The sequence below is a fragment of the Theobroma cacao genome, chromosome 5 (genome assembly GCF_053813885.1).
Source record: "Theobroma cacao isolate CCN51 chromosome 5, ASM5381388v1, whole genome shotgun sequence".
NCBI classification, from domain to species: domain Eukaryota; kingdom Viridiplantae; phylum Streptophyta; class Magnoliopsida; order Malvales; family Malvaceae; genus Theobroma; species Theobroma cacao.
The window spans coordinates 4,568,899-4,595,266 of record NC_142643.1 but is presented as its reverse complement, the minus strand read 5'-3'; the positions used below and the strand labels follow the sequence as shown (position 1 = coordinate 4,595,266).

At 32.5% G+C, this 26,368-nt stretch overlaps 1 protein-coding gene and 1 long non-coding RNA gene across 2 annotated transcripts in view; one reads left to right on the top strand and one right to left on the bottom strand.

The window, feature by feature from the left end:
- The window catches only part of LOC108661913 (cytochrome P450 76A2-like), a 51,592-nt gene extending 26,452 nt beyond the window's left edge, over nucleotides 1–25,140 (bottom strand). The window contains 1 exon segment of the mRNA XM_088806358.1: nucleotides 24,986–25,140. Within this exon segment, the coding sequence (XP_088662484.1) occupies nucleotides 24,986–25,140 (155 nt within the window).
- LOC148762369 (uncharacterized) lies at nucleotides 8,604–10,374 on the top strand. Its single transcript, XR_016026448.1, has 3 exons — nucleotides 8,604–8,675; nucleotides 9,325–9,408; nucleotides 10,266–10,374. It is a non-coding gene; the product is annotated as an uncharacterized LOC148762369 (long non-coding RNA).
- Nucleotides 25,141–26,368: the final 1,228 nt, after the last annotated feature.

Here is a 26,368-nt window from a genome sequence, read left to right as displayed (position 1 = left end):
CACGTTTTTGAAATTCAATTGTATATGTAACTACAAAACATTAAAGTAAACAGAAAGATAGAAAAACATTAAAATTATAAGTATCATATAATTGAAAATAAAAACAAACATTGACAATTAAATCAATATTGTAACAAACTACAATATACAGAAAAATTTTACTTGCTGAAATTGGTCCAAAATGCTTGTTTTCAATTAGATCGTCCATGAAGTACTGAAGCTTTAATTTGAATACTCTTGAAACTATATCAGGTCTGTCTTGTGCCTATTGGCCATCAATCATACATAAAGCTTCATTGATTTCTGACCATTTTGCATTGCAGGTAAATGTTATGAACAAATCTGGATAGCCATAGTGTCGACAAATTGCCATTGCATCTTGATAATTTTGGAATAGGTAGCATGCACTTCCAATAAACGTTGTAGGTAATATTACGTGTTTTCCAACTGCATTACATTGTAGATCACCTCTTGACACAACATCTTTCAATCCTTTATATACCTCAGCCCTTAAAGTTTTTTGATTATTTCTAACAAACTGTAATCTCATTTCTTCTATTGCACAAAATGTGCCAACAATAAACTGCTGAAAGAGCCTACCACCTCTAAGCAATGTACTTTTGTTTGGACTTCATTGCTGAATAACATAAGCATAATATTCTTTCATTGAAATCTGTTTTCTTTTCAGTCTCTTTTTGACGGGAGAGTCAACATAATTTATATCCAATCTATATCCATCTTCTCCATATGGAAACAAAATAGGATACTGCATTGCCATAAAATAAGGATGAAGCTCACTTATTCACTTAAGTCCATTAGTTTGATGCTCAACTATAATGTCACGATAATTGTCAGATGCTCCTGTATCTCTAACAATCAATCTTGCAAGTTCTGATCCAGTAGGAGTGGCATAAGTTTTGTCTTGGTTATTCTGTGCTTCGAGTAATTTAAGCTGAATTCTAATATTATTAGATTCTTTAGACCGATCTCATACTTGTCTAAAGACTTTAACTATTTCATTAGTCTCATCAAGTATCTTGATTAAACCTTCTACTATACACTTATATATCATATTATTGGTATTTTCATGTGCAAAAATAGACATTCTATTTGATATCTCGTTATCAGTATCATATATATATAATTGTGCAAACTTAGGTTTGTGTCCTATTGTAGGAAGTAAGGAACCAATACGATGATGATTTTGCCCATTAATCCTAAATATATATGGTCTAACACTACTATTTATGCTATTATCTATTCTACCACCGATAGAGGTAAATTGAAACATAGAGTTGTAAATACTAATGTTTTCTCTAAATTTAGTACTTCTACTATCTCCTTTGTAATCTAGCAAAACATCTAAGAAATGTGGTGTATGATTAAATGAAGATAATCGAACTGTACCTTGTTGACAGCATAATGTAAATGTACAAAAAGTTGTTACTTGAGTTGTATCAACTTTTCATACCACATTATAGCATCACAAAAGGGACAAAAGCAGGTTGGTCCACCAAAGTTAAATGTTGAATACAATTTTCCTATTATGTAAGTAAGAGTAAATAATATGTTACATAAACTACAAACTTAACATTTACAAAGTACAGAGAGCATATTAGAATTCAAACATTACTTGTATGTACAGTAACCGTTAATTGGTTTGACCTTTCATTTATTTGTTCATGTCGTATAACTCCAAAAGAGACAATCCTATCATGGCCTTTATCTTTCTCACAGAACCAAAAAATATAGATTGATAAACAATATTTGAACAAAAAATTGGTTGGATAATTGTAGATGAACAGTATACCATGACCTAACAATTATTAAAGTTATGCATATACCATGAACATCAAGTTTTGCTTTTCGAATTCTCCTTGAGAAAACACTTGTCATAAACTGATCATCCATAATAGGTACATCATATAGATTTAAAAATCACATGTTCCTAAAGACTGTATAGATTCATGACCAATAATTGAAACATCATATAGATTTTCAAAATGAAAATAAGATGTCTCAGTATTATGTTGATAATAACTTGAATTACTACTGTTTAACTAATTCTGACCACCTACTCTGTTAGCAGTTTTTATGACATGACTATTACTTGTAACAGGATATTCTTCCATAGAAAATGTCAAAGTTGAGTTTTCAACAAAAGGTACATAAAAAAGATTATTTGATGAACCAACAGGAAATTTCACAAATTGACTAACTTCTTTATATCTTCCTCTTTTCCTCACATGTTCATTCGACATTATATTTGTACAATATACAATATATATTAAATATTTGTTACATAAATTAATTAACATTATTTATGATTCTCAAGATATTTGTATGAAACACACAAAACATATGTAACAAAAATTATACGATACTCATGTTACAAAAATTGATGGAAAAAAGTATATAGTCATCATTATTATTTAAATAGTATTTGACGTCTATACTTGTATGCCAACAACAAAACAAACACTTAATTACAAAACGAACTTCATATACAGTGATCATTGTAAAAGATAAATCATAGAGAAAAAGATTTACTAATGAAGAAATAATACACAAAAATAATCATAAAATACTTATTGTGAAACTAATCAAACAGCAACACAATGAAACACTTAATTTATATTAGTTAAAAAAACAGAATAAGGAATAAAGAATCAATAAATAATTGAAACTCACTCTTAACAGATTTTCTCAAAGAAAAGGTCATTAAATATTTGAATGATATACTTCAACAATAACTCTAGTTGTAACAACAAAAGCGTACATGAAAATGAGCTAACAAATATTTCAAAATGTTGACAATAAGCCCAATGTAAATTGCATGATAATCATAAGTAAAAGAAAGAGTACAATGCATCAAACACACAGTTGAAAGCTACAGAATATAGCAATAGATACTTGAAAAGAAAAGAGATGAGGTAACTATCAAGGAGAGAATTCCCGAAGAAAATGAAGGTAACATGTTTATGTTATTTTTTAAATCGATGGTGTTACAACATCAAATGTTATTGAACTCCTTGCTGTCAGATATGTGTTTCAGCTTTTTTCTGCATCAAGTTGGTTGAAAAGGTATGATTTGATTATTGAAAGTGATTCTCATAATGCTATTAAATGAAGTTTGCAACCTGAAGGGGCTTTGTGGAAGTTCAGAGGTATTGTAATGTAGATTGAAGCATTAGAAAAGAAGGTAAATGGATGTAGTTTGCAACAGATTCTGAGATCCAGGAATGAAGCAGTTGATAATCTAGCGAAAGTTGAGGTGCAAAAGGCAGAGGATCCGATTAGATAAAGGGTACTGATGCAAAGACTAAGGAGCATTAGTAAGAAAGAGATTGTATGCAGTTAAGCATGATAGGGGGCGGTTGGATTGTTAATGTTTTTGTGTTTGTCAACAACAAAATCTTTTTGTTATTGCTAGGTTCTTTTGTTGATAGCTAATTTGTTTTCCTGTGTCTTTTTAATTGGGAAATTAGGTTGTTTTGTTTTTGGGTACTGTGTGGTCTCTGTGGGAAAAGGGGTGGGATGCTGCAAGTTTTTTTATTCCCTGCAGTTTTGTACAGGGGTTGGCACCTATAGTGTGTGTTGCCTGTATGTATTTGGCTGTATAGCTTTATGATCAATACAAATCTTTGTCATTTCAAAAAAAAAAAATAAATACTTGAAAAGTGATAGAATAAAAGAAAGCAAAATAATAAAAAAAATTCTTAAACACTTCACATTGAAATATCTTATCATGAAACTGATGAATATCAAAATTATATGAAATAATCAAAACAATAAAATACTAAAAAAAATAGAGGTCTCGTTATTAGTTAAAGAACAATCAAACCATGATAGAGAAATTAACTTAAACAAAATAAAGTATTCTTGCAGCTTGCATGTTGTAAAACTTACTGTTATATGCACACAGAAGAAACAAAATATAAACTAAGGTTAAACTATTGAAAGAAAAAAAATGAATCACTAATAATTAGTCAAGAAGAAAAAAGAATAATAAGAAAAAAGTACAATCTTTGCAAACTAATGGAATACAGAAAAATCAAACAACAGAACATACACAAACGAAAAGTAGGTAAGAGAATTAGAGAAAGCAAACGTTTGTGTTACAAATAAAAACAATCTGACTATAATAACAAAACAAAAAAATTAGACCATTGATAATGAATCAAGAACAAAAAACAATAATAAGAAAAAAATAGAACCTTTCGAGATTGGTGAAATAAACAAAAACCAAACACCAGAATGTAAATAAACCAAAAAAAGCAAAGAGTGTTCTAAAAGCTAAATGTGTCTTTTACAAACAAAAAGAAATAAGCATAATATTTATAATACAAAAAGGTAAAAGAATTCAAAGAATTGGAAAATAGTGGGACAAACTCAAATAACCGGTCAATAGCAGTCCCTACATTAACATAAAAGTTAGACAAAAAAGTCAAGCTAACTGACAATCGACATGACCAAGCAAGAGCGTATAAATCTGCATATACTTTATCCTTTTCTTATTTCCAATGATCAAAACAACACAGTTTCAAAAGCTAACAAGACCCTAACAGCCTAGCCCAACCCATCCACTCCTCCTACCAAGCATTGCAATCAACCAAAAATAATCGATTGCCCTACCTTTCCCCATTATCCGACCAAAAACAATGGACGAACCTCAAAACAAGAAACCTAATGCTTATTCAACTATCAATTTTTTTAATTACTTTGTCTTTTGCCACCCCTTCTGTTAAGCCCTTCAACACTGCTTGTGTTGACTCCTTAAAACGTAACAAAACGCCAACAATCTAACTCAACCCACGGCTTGTCATAAAAACCATCACAATGAACCAAAAACAATCGACGCACCTTTCTTTCCCCATCATCGGACCGAAAACAACCAATGAACCTCACAACAAAAAACCCAATGTTTATACAACCATTTTTTCCTAATTCGTATTCCTTTCTCCTTTGCTTCCGTTAAACCTTTCAACCACTACCTCTCTTCATCCCTTCCTTTTCAACTTTTTTTATCTTCCCTATTTCTTCTATCAATAACTTCTAACTGTCCATATCTTCCTATTGTTCTTGTCCTTTCGTTGGATACAAATGAAAAAAAAAACCTAAAATGATTCGCTTCCTATTCTTCTTGTCTTTTCCTTGGACGTAAATGGAACAAAAAAAAAATGATTTGCCGTCCTCAGCTAATGACATGAAAAAACAATCTAACCACACCACAAGACAAAATGGCATCGTTTCAATCAAACAAAGGAGCAGAGAACAGCACTTGACAAACTCAAAACGGCGTTGTTTGGATGCTAGAAAATAAAAAAAATAAAAAAAGCAAAGCATCCAATTGAACGACACTTGTCATTCAATTGGGCATACAATTGAAGGGAATTAAAATAGTTACACCGAATCCTTTTTTTATTGATAGTATATTTGTGCCCTAGAAAAATGAAGTAGCTGACTTGTTGCTTTGACTTGAAAAAGTAGATTTCAAAAACTTAACAGGAAACCTTTTTGGTTAGTGTCACTTTGGCTATTGTGCTGTTTATAAATTTGATTTGCCTAAACTAAACTTCTGTTTGGTTGTTATTTTTTTATTTATTAAAAATCAATAGAATTAATTATTTATTTTATGTGATGTTTTTTATGAGGATGAAAGTTTGCATGTTTTAAGGTACATTTGGTGGAATGAAAGTTAGATTATCTTGGAATAGATATAGAATATTATTCAAGCGGGACTAAGGAATTGTTTAAAATTGCTTTACCTCATTATTAACTTTGCATTATTGCTGTTGTAAAGTTACAATCTTTTAATTTGTATTTTCACAGTTTACTCCTTCAAATTATGTGCATTTTGCAATGTCAATAATATATATATATATATATATATATATATATATATATATATATATATTATGGTGCGTATGGTTAGAATGAAAGGAAGCATGGCTTTGATGATTTTTATTACGGTTGAACATGGTTGTTAAAATTTATTTAAAATAGATTTGAAAGGATATCGTTATTATATATATATATATATATATATATATATATATATTACTATATATTGTAATTTACAAAGCTAGGAAACAAGCCCTTTAATCTGACTTGATCTTTAATATTTATTTCAAAAATTGAATTCTTATTTCTAGTGCCATAGAGTGACCATTTTATGATATTTTTACTTTGTTTAGAAATGTGTAAATGGTATAGGAAATGTACTTGCTTATTATGCATAAATGGCATGAAATATTGAGCTTGACAGGTGCACATTATTGTTTTAAATGTTCGACAACGTTAATGTTTATAATTGTTATGGTATGATTTAAAGAGCATTTCAATATCATTCTATTTTTAAAAGGTGCATGCTACTTTGGAATAAAATTTTGTATTTGAAAAGTTTTGACAACATTGTTAAATTGTATATACATGAAATGATTTTCAGAATTGATGAATTTTAGCAAGGGGCTAACTTGTTTTAAATGATATATATACTGTCCCAAGTTATTTGGATTACGTGGAAGGGACCCATGAGTTTATTTAAACCTACCCAAGAGCTAGTATGCTTTGCTTATTTGATGTTTTAAACGTTATTGGATAATGTTGGTTTTGACTGGTGATCATGGCTGAAAATGTTTTATGCTCATCTTACTTTCATTATACGTTATGATTTATGCCTTTTAGCTAATTATGAGCTAATACCATGTTGCGTTAACATTTAACTGCCACGACCAGTCAGATTCAGTTTTATTAAAAGAGATTTCTTATGTTGCATGACTCAATTGTAACCTTTATTAATGGTTTAAATGCTATATGAATCATGTTGGCAAATACATCACTTTGCTGATGAGAGAAAAAAAAGAGAGGTGATAGTATGACTTAGTCTGAGTATGCACAGATTATTGGGAGTCTGATGCATTTGATAAATTGTACTCGATTTGATATAGCTTATGCTATATATAGATTGAATAGATATACACAAAGTCTCGATTGAGATCATTGGACTATCTTGAGCAAAATAATAAAATATTTGAGAGGTACCATAAATTATGGTATTTTATATAATGGATTTTCCATTGTATTAAAAGGATACAATGATGCTAATTGGATCTCAGATTCAGATGAGACAAAATCCACAAGGGGTTATATATTCACCCTTGGTGGGGGTGCTATAACTTGGAAATTAGTCAAACTAACAATAATTGCTAAATCTACAATGGATTCAGAATTTGTAGCTTTAAAGTTGGTTGGCAATGAGGCTGAGTGGTTGAGAAACCTCTTAGCAGATATTCTGTTGGAATGAAACCAACACCGTCTGTGTCTATGTATTGTGATTGCCAAGCGGCAATAGTCATTGTGAAGAATAAAACTTTCAATGGTAAAAATAGACACATTTGTTTGAGACATGATGTAGTAAAGCAGCTGCATAGAGTTGGAATTACATCCATTAATTATGTGAAGTCAGTGCCAAATTTGGTCGATTTTTTGACTAAACTCTTGAGAAGAGAATTAATTAATGCTACATCGAGGGGAATGGGACTTAAGCCAATGGAGGAAATCAACAAATAATGGTAAAGCAACTGATGTGATTAGAGATCCCATGAATTAGGTTCATATGGGTAATAACAAGTTATTTGTTGATAAATTAATACATTATTAAAATAATTATCCCTCATATGGTGTGTGAATAGTGCAAAACTATAATGCAAGAGAGGTTGAGTTAAACTCTTAATGCATTCCATATCCCTTATAGGTAGTATATTGTCAAGCCCGATCTTATAAAATACTTTCCATGTCATTCATATGATTGACAATATGCTTGCATACTTGGAAAGCCCTGAAAGAAAAATCGTTAAAAGACGACAATGTACCAAATGGTACAATTAAGTTAATTTAAGTCTCGAACTAAATCAAATAGAGAATTTAAAATGAAATTAAGAATATTAAAGTCCCAGAATGGTTTAATATGGTGATTTGGAGTTCGAGGATCAATTTGAAGTCAAACTAGAATTTTTACTGTCCAGGGGCAAAATGGTCATTTGCCACCCAAGGACACAATGGGAATTTTTAGAAAAGAATTTTTTTAGCCCCATTTGACTTATTGGAGTATGATTTGAGTATTGGAGTATAATTTGAGGGTTTGGCAGTGAAAAAGTTTAATTCCAGTGATTTCTAGAGTGTAGGGGCAAAATCGTAATTTTGCCACTCGCGGACAAAATTTGAGATTTTGAGAGAATTTAGATCAAATTTGACAAATTGGAGAATGGTATGAGTATAAGGGATGAAAAATATGTCTATGGGCAATTTTTCAATTTTTGGGGCAAAAATGTAATTTTTGACTTTTACGGGGGTAAAAGTGTAAATTTCAAAAATTACTCCACCAAGACTTTGGATAAGTCTGAGAATTTTACCTAAGCTATGGATATGTGGGACAAGTGTATGGTGAAAATTTGGAAACAAATGGATGGCTAGAATTTAAGGAATTAATAAAACATTAAAAAAATGAATAAAATAATATTATATTATTTTAGCCTTTAAAAAGGTAAAAATTCCGGAATTCTCATCTTCTTCAGCTGTCCAAACCAGGGGAGAAAAGGGAAAAAAAAAACAAGAATCCTACCTGAAAAATTTGGAGAAAATCAAGAGAAATCAAGAAATCAAGCATTAAAAAGGTAAATTTCATTGATTTTCCTTGTGATTTTCACTACCCATGCATTTTTTTCTCATTTCCATGCAAAATTAGAAAGTGGGTATGGACACCCATGCTGGCCAAACCTCCATGGATGAGTTTTGAGCTTGATTTTTGGTTGATTTTAATTGAATTAAGTGATTTTAGTTAAGTTATATTGAAATATAGCAAAAATAAGCTAGAAATATAATTTTCTCCCATTGAAACCCATTATGCTGAATTTTCTAGGGGAATATTGGCTGCTGATCTTGATGGTTATTTGAGGAATTATGATGAATAATGATGAATTATGAGCCTAGAAAAATAATGGAAATTTTCGGAGCAAAAATACAAATTTTTACCCACTAGGCGTATTTTCGTAATTTGTTATCGGGACTGATAATTTGCACCACACTGAGGGACATTAAGTCAATTTGGGTGCAATTGAGGTATAGAAACTGAAAAAAATTAATTTGGAGTTTAAACGGACGCGTATATCAATTTATCGGGTAAAAGACCGAAATAGGCTAACACCGCATTTAGGCAAAAATTTAGACATTTTTGCATTCCATATCAAGCATTAGTAGTCTAAATTAGTTTAATTTCAATTTAGTACCAATGTGGTGAATTTCTCGATTTTGTACTGTGTCAAGGTGGTGAGTCCTCTAATAAAGGCAAGGGAATTGCACCCGAGGACCAATAGTCTGAGTATTTCGAAAATCCTCACTCTAGACACGGTGAGTAACCTTACCATCATTTTAATTATCTAAAGTATGTTTTTATTCGGTTTTGGTGAATTTTATGAAAATGAGTTCAAATGGTAAATTTTTATGTTTTGTAAACAAAATGAGTTTAAATGAAAATATTTTATAAATTGTCTTGAAACGAAATAACGATTTTGCAAATAGAGTAATTGGAGACCACTGATATGTTGTAAATTTAAAATTGAATTAATGGCTTATGTTATTGTATTGGCATGACTGGCTGGGCTGTGTTTTTATGAATTATATGAATTGCTTTATTTTACCCTTGCAAGCTGGGTAGTAATATATTAGCCCTGTCATGCTGTCAAAATTTTATTGTATGGTGGGTTTGACCTGCTGCAGTGGGCTGGATTCTGTGGACTAGCCTATTAGAGGGGCACGGAATCCTGTTATATTTTTACCTCGGTTGGAGAGGCGAGTAGGGTAACTCCTGAGGTATAACTTTTAGAGTTCACTTCACGCCAAACCACCTCGTGAAGGGGAACTCGGCCAACGTCAAGGAATGGCTATGTTTTCAAAATAAAAACATGACTTTCTAATAGCCTTGGTGGACTCAGTTGGGATAGCCCTCGGCCAAGGTATCCCAAATAACTGAGTATGATAATAATTTTTGGCATGAGCCAAGCTTTTTAAGAAATTCATAAGCCATACTGATTACTTGCTTTAAATAAATTGATTTCATTTGGTTGAAATAAGTTGAAAGATGATAAATTACAGTTTGATGAAATGTTTTAATAGTCTCCTTTTACTCGACTTTAGATATTTTGAGTGATGTTTGTTTACTCACTGGGATTTTATAATCTCACCACCCTCATTTCCACCCATTTCAGGTTCAGAATAGATTGTAGATAACTGATATCGGCGAGGATTACAGTTGAACTTGCCACATCCAAAGACTGTAGGTTCATTTCTTTTTATACTTTTGGTCATTCGGGGGCCCACGTGTCACTGTAAATTAAATTCTGTACTTTGGTTATCTGTATTACGGTATGTAAGAATTTATTTTGCTTTTACGCTATAAAAATTATTTATGCAGTGTTCTTAAAATATCGTTTTATGTGAAAATTGAATATTTTATTGAATATTTTTATTTTATTATAACAGTCATAATTCCATTTTAAACGAATGTTTTAGACATCCAAAATTATTTTTGATTAAGAAATATGTGTTTTCCACTTACATACTATATTTTTAGATGATTTTTTTTTATTTTTGGGATAAATGACAAAAATACCCCTGTGAGACGGAAATTATTATTTCATTTGTTTAAGTTGGAAACAGTTTAAAATCTTTTAAAATGTGGTATTTGGAAACAGCTACCCACAGGGGAAATGAGAAGCTGATATTAAAGCCTTGCGGGGTCTCGGTTGACATTCTGGGTAATGAATGTAAATTGAGACGTCGCGGCGGTTGTCACGGGCTCGATGGGAGTTCCGGGTCGTGACATATATTATATTGTAGTATACACTTGATGGAATCAACCTACAGAAGTATGGAGTGGGGCTGCTCCTATGAGAAGTGTGGCAATTCTCTAGAGCATTTATGAATAACCAGGCACGAGCATTGCCTATTAGCGCAAAATCGCGTTGAGCAGCAGAAATTGTGAGGGTGTAATGTAATTGATGAAAGCTATATCTCAAGTAAAGAATTTTGGTTCATAGAAGTTACAAACTTCATCAAAATTCTGTGATTTATATTTCATTCTCTCTAGGGCTAGTTCATAGCTTAAAAAGCACTAGTCACGATGCATTACACTCAATTGAAATTTTATCCAACAAAACTTCCTATGAAACTTTATGAAATATGTGGGGGATTGTTGGAAAAATAAGCATATTTCATAAAGTTTCAATGTCCCACATTGCCAAGTGATATTTTTTACCTTGGTGGTCAATTTAATTTTTTTACCTTACCTTGACTTAGTCTTTTTATTGTGAAAAAAGAATTAGTATTTGATTCACATTTTGCCGTTATAAATGTTCTGTAACGTTAGACAAAATATTTTATCCTAATTTAGTCTTTGATTTTTTCAGGATATTGTCGTAATGTGCAGGTCTGGGAACCCAACCACTAGATGTGTGATAACATAGGGAGTCGCCACCAATCTTTTTTACCTAGGTGTGATTGGTCACCTATTAAATTGCTTCTGTTTGACGAAATCCTAAATTTATTTTAGGTTCATAAAAAAAACGATGAACTGGTCTAAGTATTTTATTAAGGTTCAGGAGTGCGATTATGTACAGAGAAAGATTAACACCCCTATTACGCTCGTTCCACAAACGTTACCATTTTACCATATATTATCCTACCCTATTGATTTTATTGTTGTGTTTTCTTAATTATTATTTTTTTATTTTAATCTTTTATTTTATTAAAATACTTTATTGTGACGTACCCATGATGCATATTGTGAAATGCATGGCATAAAATTCAGATAATGTCAAACAAGTACCTTTTATTAAGGATATTTCTTGAATCCTCCCATCATGTTGGTGGGATCCGAGGATATGCTCTCACCTAGAGAATTACTTGGAAGACTCGCCTTTGCAAGTTTAACGAGTAAATCCCATCATCGGGATAGTTGTTTGCGAGTAGAAATAGCATTTTCATGAATGCAAATCCTAATACGAGCAAAAACTTTTTATTAAAGATATTTCTCCGAACCCTCCCATCGTACTGGTGGGGCTCGAAAGTATCTGTTCACCTAGGAAGTTTTCCAATGAAACTCGCCTTCACAAGCTTCCACAAAAAGTCTCATCATCGGGCTTATACTCGTATACAGAATATTTATATATGCCATGACATTTAATAATGCAACAATGGTACATGATGTACTCATAAATCCTATCGTTTATTCTTTATTTTATTATTTCTCCATGTGAGCATATATACCATGACTAAATATTTTATATTTACTTATTGTTCCATTTTTATTTCGTTATGTATTTTGCTATGTAAGTACTTATTTACTTCACTATATGAAATTTTTCAAAATCATATTTTTAGACCAAATATTTTTATTTTATTTATTTTTTATTTCATAATAATTATTTATATATGTCTCTTATCCATTACTCTTTGTTATTATTGTTAATATACTTATTATTATCATTATTTTCTATTTTTTTTGCATTTTTGACCAATTAGTAATTGAGTATATAATTTGTATTTAAAAGTAAAATCATCGAAATTCAAAATTAGGACCCCCCATCATACTGGTGGGGTCTTAATCAAAATCCTTAACCTAAGAAAACCCATTTGGAATTGTGACTTCTCGCATTCCGAACAAACATCGTATCATCGGTATTGATTTGAAATCAAACATCATAGTTTTATACTTAATAATTTCATGCTAAGTCTTATTCTTTTTATTTTATTTTCATTTATTTATTTATTGACTTTTTAGACCAAACCTTGGAACTTTCCTAATTATAAATACTGATCATAAATATATTTTTTATTTTGCTAATTCACCTAACCTATTTTCCTAAAATGGTCTAAAATTAAACCAAAATTACATTTTAATTAGGCAAAATGGGCTAGACCCAAAATCAATTAAAACAAGCTCAAATCAAGAGGGAAGGTTATACCTTTCTGGGCTGTGATTAGCCCAGCTCAAAGATCCATAGAAAGCCCAAATGCACTACACTAGGCCTGCTCCCTTAGGTCCACCAATTTGCACTCCAACCGCATCGTTTGGTGCTATTTTTTCTTTTCTTCTCATTTTCTTCTTTTTTCTTATTTTTCCTTCTTTTTCTTTTTTCTTTCTTTTTGTCTTGGCCCGTAGCTCTTCTTTCCCTCTTTCTTCTTCCTGACGTCACCCTTCTCTCTCTCTTTTTCCTTCCTCGTTAGTGCCATTTCCCTCTTTCTTTCCTTCACTTTCTCACTTTCTCTCTTTCTTCTTTTTTCTTTTCTCCTCTACCGTGCCGCTCACTCTTCTTTCTTCTACACCACTCACTTTCTCTCATCCTACCTCTAACCGGTGGCTTAAACCCCTTAATCTCTCTTCTAAACACACGACAGCTACCCTTTTTGAAAACTTCAACCTAAAAACCAAAAAAAAAAATAAAGATCTCCCCCTCGAAACCCAAATAAAAAAAAAAAACTCAAAATTACTCTGTTTCTCTCACTCTCCATTGTATATATTTTATTTTATTTATATTTTTTATGGCTATTTTGGTTGGTTAGCTATTAGAGAAAACTAGGGACTTTTTTATTTTTGGTTGCTTTTTCGTTGCTAGAGTAGGATTTTTGGGTGTTTGTTTTAAAGGTTTTTTTTTGTTTTTTGTTGTTGCCCCCCCTTTTCCATAGCTTTCAGATCCTTCTTCAAAGGTTGGATTATCCAAAATTTTGGACAATCTTGAGGTGGAGGCTCTAGCGCTAGGGAATTGGTAGCCGAAGCCCCATTCTTCCCTTTTTAGGAGCATTAAATGCTCTACCATGTTTACTAGGGAGGGATGGCTGAGCGTACGCTTAGTCATTTCCCTGTTTCTTTTTTTTTTGTTTTTTATTATTATTTTAAATTTATTTATCATTTTTTATTTTTTAGTTTTTTATTTCATTATTCTTTATTTTTTTTATTTTTTTAAATAGGTGTCTATAGTTGCCCATCTTGTACATTCTTGAGAATCAAGAATAGTGCAAAGATTTAGACACCTTCCTTGGACCAGATTGAGTCTCTTCTTTTGTTTTCTTTTTTAATAATAAAAAAAGCTCCTTATCTCAAAAAGAGGCTATGTAACTTAAAAAGAATCTTGAAGCTAATTACCCAGAGGTTTTGGAGAATGTACCTAGAGGTTTTAGAAGAAAAGGTTTTCCTCATCTCAAAATGAGGCCACGTAACTTTGAAGAAATCTTGAAACTAATTACTTGGAGGTTTTGGAATGTACACGGAGGTTTTAGGAATGTACCCGGAGGTTTTAATGATGTACTCGGAGGTTTTAGAAGAAAAAGTTGTTCCTCATCTTAAAATGAGGCTACGTAACTTTGAAGAAATCTTGAAACTAATTACCCAGAGGTTTTGGAATGTACTCGGAGGTTTTAAAAGAAAAAGTTGTTCCTCATCTCAAAACGAGGATGCGTAACTTAAATTCTCTCTTGCCAAGATAACTGGGCTTAAACGTCTTGGATGCTAGCTAAATTGGGCTTAAATATCTCGGAGCCAATATAACTGGGCTTAAACATCTTGGATGCTCGATAAATTGGGCTGAAACTATTTTTGTGCCAATGTAACTGGACTTATACATCTTGGATGCCAGGTAAATTGGGCTTAAACATCTTTGTGTCAATATAACTGGGCTTAAACATCTTGGATGCCAGGTAAATTGGGCTTAATCATCTTTTGTGCCAAAATAACTAGGCTTAAACATGTCGGATGTTAGTTAAATTGGGCTGAATTATCTTTTGTGCCGACATAACTAGGCTTAAACATCTCGGATGCTAGTTAAATTGGGCTTAAGACTTAAATCTTTCTTCACTTAATTGCTTGAAAACTGCATTAGTCTTGACATTTGTTTGAAAATTTTCAATTTTGATGATGCATGGTCATGTGCATGGTTGGACATGTATGCATGATTGAATGATGGACAAATGATGCATTGCTTTCCTTTGTTTTGCACCATACATTCCTCACTTGGAAGATCATTTTTCTCGGCTTTGCATCTTTTGACGATGTTCTTGTTCAATTGCCAATTTCCTTGTCAACAAACGATAACCAATTCAAATTGGGTTTCAATGCTTCCATGCATTGTTTTTTTCTCACCCTTTCTTTCTTTGAAAAATGAATTTGTCTTTTTCAAAAGTAATTGTCTTATCTCACAATGATTGAAGAATTTTCATCACAAAGGTCGTAAAGACTCTCATTTTTCTTCTTTTTCTTTTTTTTCAAAGACATCTTGATTTTGACAAAATCATAACTAAATTGCCCCACACAATTATTTTCATGAAAAATAGCTGGATCTTGTAGCAAGAATGTGTCAATTCCACACTTTTCTTGTTGAAGTGATAAAATATCCAAGTTTAGAAAAACCTGTGATATTTGAATCCTTTAAAAATCAGTGATTACTATTTTTAATGACTCGAGTGGGTCAAATCATAATTTGATCTTCATGAATTGAAGGGTTCAACAAATTAAAGTCTTGCGTAACAAAAAGGTTTCTCCATTTTATGGGAACAAGAAAGATCGATGTTTCTTCATCTAAGCTCACAAATGTTGCACGATTTTCTCAAATTTATACTCTCTGAAAATCAAATTCTTTACAAAAAGACTCATTTCAAATCGCAATCAATTTTGACACTCTCCTAGTCTCATGATTTGTGGCATTTTGATAGATGTCAAGACTAGCTTTAGAGACTTAAGATATGCAAGGTTATTTTGAAAGAGAACGGTTCAAAGTTCAGCGTTAGTTTTATGACAAATCCTGAATTTTACAATCTTTGGGCATTTTGGGGATCTCCAATGCATTGTGGTTGCTTTGAAATGATCTCTTTACCGTGCTTCTCATCAGTCAAAATCACAAGTGGTTTCATAAGTTTCCATTTTTGCTCTAGGTTACCTTTTCAGGTTTTCACCATAAAGCTCATTTTTCTCTCTTTTTCTTTTTTTTCTTCTTTTTTTCTTTTTCATTGATCGTTCGACCATGCACTTGAAAAAAAATTCAAACTCTATCCAAAATGGATTAATGGATTCACATGCATAATCTTGGCAAAGAAAAAGTGAGGCCAAGGCCTCTTTGATTTTATGATACCTTTTTTTAGAAGAAAGCTCTTTAATTTAAGCATCTACATTTGATCAAAATGGACTTTTAAAAGCGCGTAATGTAGGTTAAGGTTAGGGGTTCTGATAGAATGGGTAAAAAGGCTCAAAACATGTATTTGAGGGTGATCAACCAAAGATCATTCATGTGAAAATCTTTTGAGGCATTTTTTTATTCTTTAAAACATGTCTTTCCATCAATTTTCTTTTTTTTTCTTTTTTTTTTTGCTTTTCCTTTTGATGGGTTAAAACTCGAATTATTTTGCATTCGCCTCTTCATATAACATGTCCTCTTTCTTCGGATGAGATTTTATTCTCCATGTTCCTAGACAAGATTCTCATACATATTTGCCCCCCCCCCCCCCAATATGAGAGGTGATCCTTGGTTAAGGTACATTTAGAAAAAATTTGATAGGCTCAAAAGGGGTAGTAATCGGATAATTTCTTATTTGTGAATGGGAAAATGAAACGTGGCCGTTTCTCATCTCAAATATGGTTACTTGCCTTGAAGAGCAATCCCTAGAAGGGATGAATTTTGGAGCAAAAATTGATTTTTCTTTATTTTTTTTCCTTCATTTAGCATTGTTTGAACATCTTAAGTACATGATGTCACTATCAACTTTCCTCATCATTCTCTTATTTTTTTCTTTTTTTTCTTTCTTTTTTTTTCCTCTCAACTCCAAGCTTGACTCAAATTTTCCAAAACGAAAGATCCGCTGAGGTTGCCCTTCCTCGATCAACTACTCAAACGAAGGCTTAAGCAAACTTTAAGCAATTGTGACCCTTTCAAAAACTTTCAGAGATCTCATTTCAATCCTTAATTTTGCAAATTGCTCTTGTTAGCATTTTTAAATGAGGGAGAAACAAAGGTTACTTTACCAATCGATTGTCTTGAAAGTATTGGGAAAATTTTCCTTTTCTGACCATCTTGCCCTTGGAGTATGGATGGAGGACAACTTTAGGCAATGGGTGGAGAAGCTCACATTTTGGATCCAGTTGAAAGAGGTTGAGTGGTTTCGATGTATTTGAATCTCTGGCTAGTCTTGACACTTATCAAATTACCAAATTTTGATTCTTTCTAAGAGTGCAAGATTTTCTTTATTTTTTTGAAAAAGATGAATTTTACCTTATCATAACATTGATCATTACTTAGACGAAGACCATCATCTTTAGATGTCAAATGATAAGATAGATGAAGTTTCAGAGCTTTTGCTTCTTTTTGGATTCTAGCCCTTGAATGACCTTTATTCACTTGGTTAAGGCATTGAGAGTGTTTTAAGGTATGGTTTGAGAATGTTTATGAAAATGAGTTCATTTGCAAATAGCAACCACCAATTCTTTCGACATTTTTTTCATCATTTATTTTATAAGAACCTTTTCTTTTTTTTTTCCATGTATGATTTTGGAAACTAGCAGTATGGAGCTTTATTTTTAAAATAGCCAACATTCAAAGAACTCCTTTCTTTTGGAAAGAAAAATAAATAAACAAGAACCAAAAGAAATTTGAGCAATTTTCAAACTCAATTCAACTCATGACAGCATGTGATGATGAAAACTAAACAATCACTCATCTCAAATTACATGATCATGCATAAAAGACAAAAGTCCATATTCCCAAGAGTTTCTACCCTCAAATCATGTACACGATTAGAAAATGATCAAGGATTGCCCCCGAATTGGCATACCACTCAATTGTTCCCAAACCCAAGCCTTGCATCCATCACCCTTGATTTCTATAGTTGTTGACAAGTTTGTTGAATTTAGTTGGGTCTACATCAATTAAAGCTCGAACTTTGTTCTTGAATGCAATGCAATTCTCTGTGGAATGACTTTCAACCCCAGAATGGTAATCACATTTAACATTTGGGTTATACCATCTTGGGTAAGGAGGTTTCCTAGGCTTGGCAGGAATAATGGAGATCTTATAGTTTTGTACCAATAAAAGGAAAAGCTCTGCATAGGGCATTGGTAATAAATTGTATACTTTGACTTTCTTTCTCTTGTTGCTTTGAAGGTAATCCAAATTAATTTCTTGGTCACCTGAAGTGGACATGTAAGGTAAAGGAGCTTCTGCAAATAATGATTGAGCGAAAGGTCGAGGTAGATTATGGAAATATGCTGATGGGTGTGAATGAGCGCCTATAAGATCTCTTTCTATGTCGCAAAATTTCCTTTTGTTTCTCTTTTCAAAAGCCATTGCTTGAACTTCTTTATCAAAAACACCATATTCTCATTTGACAGGATCATTTGCTCGAGAGTCTATAATCCTTCCCTTTTTTATTCCATATTCAATCCTTCCCACGAAGAACACCAAATTCATAAAATCTGAAGAAGCATTACCCACCAACTTGTTGTAATATGAAAGAAGAAGAGTATCAATAAATAGAGAATTTAATTCTCTACTAGTAAGGGGTGGTTAGACTTGTGATGCTACTTCCTTCCACCTACAAGCATACTCCTTGAAACTTTCAGAAAGGTTTCTTTCCATGTTTTGGAAGGTTATTCGATCAGGAATTGCTTTTTAGCCTATGCATGTATTGACCCAAAAATGCTCCAGCCAAATCTCTCCATGTGCAAATACGATTTTTCTCTAGCTTGAAGTACCATTTAACCGTAGCTCCCTATAAACTATTTTGAAAAAAATGAATGAGCAATTTCTCATCATGGACATATGGAACCATCTTGTTGCAATACATTATCAAATGTGCCTTAGGGCATTGGTTCCATCATACTTTTCGAACTCCAAGACTTTAAACTTGGGTGGGATAACCACATTAGGCACCAAACTTAATTCATTTGCCTTAATGGAATCATAGAGATCCATTCCCTCTATGGCTTTAAAGCGCTCTTCTAAAAGATCATACTTCTGTTGTATTCTCAATTTTTCTCTCGAACTTGATAAGTCAAGTGTAGGAACCTGATTAGAAAGATTTTCCATTGAAATTTGCATAGTTTGCCTTTGTGTCAATGATTGACTTAATCCTTGAAAACTTGAAGATCATTCGATAGTCACCCTTTTTTCATTGGCATTCACTATCTCCATTAGCTTTGCCAGTTGTTTTCTCATCTCTTCTTGGGTCTTTTTCATCTTGTTTATCAAATTTGGTTGTTCACCTCCCATGATTTTGGCTTAAGCCCCTATATTGTGCCAATCGTAAGTAGGCTCCCTCGAGCTTTTCTTTTTTCACAATATATAATTAGAAAGAACTTTTTTTATTCGTGAAAATCAACAACAATCTTGCTTCTTTTTTCACGGAATGTAGTAAAGTCAAGTGATGCTACTTGCAACAAAGGAAGATGAATGATGCATGCATGTGTATCCAAATCGAAGAATGTTTGAATGCATAATGGGATGATTAAATGTATGACAAGTGATTTGAAACACAAAGACACTTGATTATGAATAATGCACCAACACGATTACATTTCAAACAAACTTTCTTTTTTCATTTTTTATGGTTTTTTTTTTATAAAACAACATTTAAGAAAATGTCTCAAAAGTTAACATAATTCTTCACAAACATGAACCTACTCTTACAAGATTCAAAAGAAGTTAAAAATTAAAATGTCCTAAGGTTTTAACAAAAACTTTTTTTAAAAAAATCAGCACAATCAATCCTTTTTTCATCTTGACACTCAATTGTGCTCCCCACAGCCATGCCCCATCATCTTTGTTGGATTGAACCATTTGGCATCTATTAATGTTTGCACTCGATACTTGAAGGCATCACAAACTTCGATGGAATGTCCCATAGCTCCACCATGATAATCACATATTGCATCTGACTTGAACCACTTTGGGTATGGAGGCCGCAAGGGTTCTAAAGGCACCGGGACAATAAGATGATAATGAACTAATTGATAAAAGAGTTCTTTATAGGTGACGGGTACAAGGTCAAATTGTTTTTTCTTTTTGGATTATTTTTTAGGGTTGCCTAGGCTAGGAGTGGGGGTGACTGATAATTGTGCCTATAGTTGGCTTTGAAAGGCCTATTGAAAGGAAGGTCAAAAAGTGCTTGAACAGGAGTAAGAATTTGGCTGCAAATTGATTTTTGCGAGTTGAAAAGTGGTGGGTGGAGAATATGACCTTGGTTGTAACCCATTGTTTGGGGGTTGTGTAGCATATTGAGATCCCATCTTGGTCATGAAACTTTTTAACTCAATCATTTGCGTGTTCAACTCATCCATCCCTTTTACAATTTTTTTCTAGACCTTGATCTTTACTTGAGCCACTGAGCAACGTGTTGGGTTCATCGAGGACAAATTGAATTCTATTCAGAAATTGCTTCTGGTGTGGTTTGATTTGAAGTGATGGGGATTCTGGAGGGTGCTTTTCTTTGGCTTCATTGGGACGTTCAACCATTTCCATCAATTTGGCCATCTATCCTTTCATCTCTCGAAGGTCATGTCCAAATTCTTCTTGATTGCATTCCAATGCACTTATCCTTGCTTCCAATTGATGTTCCATATCATTCAATCCTAGCTTGGGTTTAGATGATGACCTAAACCAAAATAAATTAGAAACAAAAATTTAGAACTTTACTAAAAATTTTTCAAAAAAAGATTTATTTTCTTTCCTACAAAGCTAACAACACTGTAGGGTTCTTCTTTATTAGAACAAATATGAAATGATTGCATGTAGATGAAAATATGATATTTACATGTATGCATGAAATGTTATGATGCCTTGATGCATGGATGGTATGAAATGAAATGGAAGACCATATTATTGGAAATCATGTATAGTGGGAGGTAGAAAACTTTATACAAAACTAAAGTCCTTTTCTTTTTGTGGTTTTTGAAAAAAATGGAAGAAATAAAAAACCATTTTATGTTCTCTCTTCTTGCTGCTTAAATAGAGAACCATTTTCTTTTTCTTTTCTGTTTCACAAGAAGCATCATTTTCTCTTTTTACCTTCCTCATTTATTTTTGTAAGAGAAGAAGTTTTTCTCTCTTTTTATTTTCCCTCATTTTTATGGACAAAAGGAACTAAAGACTTTCCTTTTTTTTTTTTTGTTTTTTTAGAAGACCTCACTTAAAGAAAATACCTCTCCTTTTTTTTTCCTTTCTTTATATTATTGTTTTTTTCTTTTTTTCGAAAGAAAAAAAATTCTCTCTCTTTTTCATGTTTATCCTTTTTTTTTAGGAGAAAATAAAGAAAGTTATTCTTATAAAATTAGGGAGAAAATATTCTAAAAAAATAGAACATAAAAAATCTTGTTCATTTTTTAAAAAAAAAATGGAAAAGGAAAGAATTTTTTTTTATTTTTTTTAAATCACTTTGACACGTGTTATTTTTTTTATTAAAAAAAACTAATAGGACAGATTCATTCCTTCTAGTGTCTTAAATTAGGGTATACTCCTCATGACAAGTTTGGTAAGGTTCTGCCTATGAGATGTCTCCTCACGGCTTTCTATATGCTGGGTTTTGGTTTTAAATGAGGCTAAAGGTTCTCAAATTGCTCCTCACTATCGTCCACTCGGACTAGTAAGGCACCCCGGTCTCACCCATTATAGGCTTCGAACGGACTGAGTTCAATTTGAGTAGGAGTGCTCACTAGCACATGCGAAAGTTATCACCTCACGAGAGCGTAGCTACTAAACTCATTCCTAACAAAGGACAAAGCCCGGGTAGAAGGCTTATGCATGAATGCAACATGTGTCATGTGTGTGAAGGAACGTACCAACCTTTGACGGATAATCTCACATTCCTCTATCCTAAATTCCCCACAACTTAAAAAAATAATAAAATAATGATAATAAAACAAGTAATGCACAAAACCATAATGCATAAAACAGATGCTCAAATTTAAAGGAAACACTACATTATTTAGGGCTTTAGGATAACCTATGATTAATTATGGCTTGACTCTCTTTCCTCTCCAGTGGAGTCACCAAGCTGTCGTAACATGCGGGTTTGGGAACCTGACCTCTAGATGTGTGATAACATAGGGAGTTGCCACCAATCTTTTTTACCTAGGTGCAATTGGTCACCTATTAAATTGGTTCTGTTTGACGAAATCCTAAATTGATTTTAGGTTTGATGAAAAAACGATGAACTGGTGTACGTATTTTCTTAAGAGTTGGGTTCGGGAGTACAGTTATGCATAGAGAAGGATTAACACCCCTATGACGCCCGTTCCACGAACGGTATCATTTAATCATATATTATCCTACCTTGTTGATTTTATTTTTTTGTTTCCTTAATTATTATTTATTTATTTATTTTTATATTTATTATATTTATTATTTTTAATCTCTTATTTTATTAAAATACTTTATTTTGACATACTCGCGATGCAAATTGTGAAATGCATGGCATAAAATTCATATAATGTCAAACGAGTACCTTTTATTGAGGATATTTCTCGAATCCGCCCATCATGCTGGTGGGATCCGAGGATATCCTCTCACTTAGAGAATTACTCAGAAGACCGCCTTCGCATGTTTAACGAGCAACTCCCATCATCAGGGTAGTTGTTTGCGAGTAAAAATGGCATTTTCATGAATGCAAATCCTAATACAAGTAAAAGCTTTTTATTAAAGATATTTCTCTGAACCCTCCCATCATATTGGAGGGGCTCGGAAGTATATTTTCACCTAGGAAGTTTTCCAATGAAACTCGCCTTCACAAGCTTCCTCGAAAAGTCCCATCATCGGGCTCATACTCGTATACAAAATATTTCTCTATACCATGACATTAACAATGCAACAATGGTACATGATGTTCTCATAAATCCTAGTGTTTATTCCTTATTTTATTATTTCTCCATGTAAGCATATATACCATGACTAAATATTTTATATTTACTTATTGTTCCATTTTTATTTCGTTATGTATTTTGCTATGTAAGTACTTATTTACTTCACTATATGAAATTTTTCAAAATCATATTTTTATACCAAATATTTTTATTTATTTATTTTTTATTTCATAATTATTATTTATATATGTCTCGTATCCATTCCTCTTTGTATTATTATTATTATTGTTATTATTATTGTTAATATAATTATTATTATCATTACTTCCTATTTTTTTTGCATTTTTGACCAATTAGTAATTGAGTATATAATTTGTATTTAAAAGTAGAATTATCGGAATTCAAAATGAGGACCCTCCCATCATACTGGTGGGGTCTTAATCAAAATTTTAACCTAAAGAAACCCATTTGGAATTGAGACTTCTCGCGTTCCAAATGGACATCCTATCATCGGTATTAATTCCAAATCAAACATCATATTTTTATACTTAATAATTTCATGCTAGGTCTTATTCTTTTTATTTTATTTTATTTTATTTTCATTTATTTATTTATTAACTTTTTAGACCAAACCTTGGAACTTTCCTAATTATAAATACTAATCATAAATATATTTTTATTTTGCTAATTCACCTAACCTATTTTCCTAGAATAGTCTAAAATTAAACCAAAAATACATTTTAATTAGGCAAAATGGGCTAGACCCAAAATCAATTAAAACAAGCTCAAATCAAGAGGGAAGGTTATACCTTTCTGGGCTATGATTAGCCCAGCTCAAAGATCCATAGAAAGCCCAAACGCGCTGTATTAGGTCCACTCCCTTAAGTCCACCAAGCCACACTCCAAACGTACCATTTGGTGCTATTTTTTCTTTTTTTCTCCTTTTCTTCTTTTTTCTTTTTTCTCCTTCTTCTTCCTCTTTCTTTCTTTTTGTCTTGGCTCGCTCACTATCCCTTCTTCTACACCGCTCACTCTCTCTCTCTCTCTCTCTTCCTTCCTCTAACCGGTAACTTAAACCCCCTAATCTCTCTTCTAAACACACAACGGTTACCTTTTTTGAAAACTTCAACCTAAAAACCAAACAAAAAATAAAGATCTCCCCCTATAAACCAAAATAAAAAAAATCTCAAAATTACTTTCTTCTAAACTCACTCTCCATTGTATATATATTTTTATTTTTTTATATTTTTTATGGCTATTGTGGTTGGTTGGCTGCTAGAGAAAACTAGGGATTTTTTTTATTTTTGGTTGCTTTTCCACTACTAGAGTAGGATTTTTAGGTGTTTGTTTTAAAGGTTTTTTTTTTGTTTTTTGTTGCTGCCCCCCGTATTTCCATGGCTTTCAGATCCTCTTTAAAGGCCAGATTGTCCAAAATTTTGGACAATCTAAAGGTGGAGGCTCTGGCACCAAGGAGTTGGTAGTTGGAGCCCTATTCTTCACTTTTCAGGAGCATTAAATGCTTTGCCATGTCTATTGGGGAGGGATGGTTAGTCATTTCCCTATTTCCTCTCTCTTTTTTTGTTTTTTATTATTATTTTAAATTTATTTATCATTTTTTATTTTTTAGTTTTTTTATTTCATTATTATTTTTTTTTATTTTTTTTGAAATAGGTGTCTACAGATATTTATAACGTTACATAATATTTTATTTTTGATTTTCTCTTGATTCTCTCAATTGTTCATCTCTATAAATATAGCCTCCACGTTCATTCTCAACACACCTCACTTCTTTGCTTCCCTCACTCCATTACTTCTCTACTTCCCTCATTCCCTTATCTTAAAGGGTTCTTTCTTATTAGTAATTTTTATGTTGTTCCTGGTATCCCTAATAGTTTGTGTAAACTAATCGGGAAAAGTCTGTTGAATCTTAGAGAATAACCACTATAGTCCTTTTGCACTGAGTTTATACTTAGAAGGAACGAAAATTATCCTTAAGGAAAGTGATACCACGCCTCAACCTTCTTAATGTTCTTACTTATTTTATTTTATTTTCATTTATTTCTCGATTTTTTCTAATAGGTTGTTGAAGAAAACCTGGCTGGCTCCTCTATGCCATCACCACAAAACTCCACTAGTACAGCTAAGAAATCTTTTCTTTTCCCTTCATTATATCCGTTTTCTATACTTTCCATCCTTTCTTTAATGAATTCTCCTGCAATTTCAAAGGCTTTCTCAATGTGAAACGGCATGTTGGGAATGTGTGACACGGCAGGGTTTAAAGTTTGCGACACACCATGGAGGGAATCTGTGACACTGCAGGGTTCAAATTTTATGACATGCCATGGAGGGAATCTGTGACACTGCAAGGTTCAAAGTTTGTGACACGCCATGGAAGGAATTTGTGCCACGCTAGCGTTTAGAGTTTGTGACACGACATGGAGGGAATCTGTGACACGTTAGTGTTTAGAGTTTATGACATGCCATGGAGGGAATCTGTGACACGCTAGTGTTTAGAGTTTGTGACACGACATGGAGGGAATCTGTGACACGTCAGCATTCAGAGTTTGTGACATGCCATGCAGGGAATTTGTGACATGCCATGCAGGGAATCTGTGACACGACAGGGTTAAGACTTTGTGAGATGCCATGAAGGGAATTTGTGACATGGCAGGGTTCAGAGTTTGTCAAACTCCATGGAGATCCATGACACGACAGGGTTTAGAGTGTGTGACACGACAGGGTTTGAAAAAGGAAAAAAAAAGCAAGCAAATAACGAGGAAACCAATTAGACTTCCATTGAATGAATTCAATGAATAAATGAATATTTATAGAGGAAATTGTGAGGCCATTTCATTTTAATTAAATATTTTTCAAAAATCATAAATATCTGTGTGAAGGAACTCAGAGAGTTTGATTTGATTCATTCCCCATTCCCAAAGGTACCAGAGTGTTCGACTTTGTTCTTTGCAAGCTTGACGACACCACAACAACAATGTTGGTTATTAGTGAAGAGGTCAGTCAGTCTAAAAATAAAACTTTTAAAACTTTTTTCTGTTCGTTAATTTTTTATTGGGTTTGTGTGATATGTTCGTGTTTTTTCAATCTTTTACAATTGCTTTGTTTAAACTGTTTTCTTCTCAGTTTTATGGTTATACCAAAGTTTTGAACTACAACAGATATGGTGTGTAATGGGTTAACTACTTTTTGGGGGTCTTTAGCGTGTCACGACATTGATTATTTTAGGGCAATTCGTGTAACGAGTTAGTAATTACACTGATTGATGTGTCACATGCCATGGGTATTTTAGACCAGTTTGTGTAAGGACATAGTAATTATAATGATTTGCATGTCAGCATTAGCATGTTACAACATTTGACTTGATACGCATGGCGTGTTGCAACATTTTACGTTATATGCATGGCGTGTTACAATATTATGGGTTAACTCACTCATGCATGTGTGCCATGTTTTGCAGAT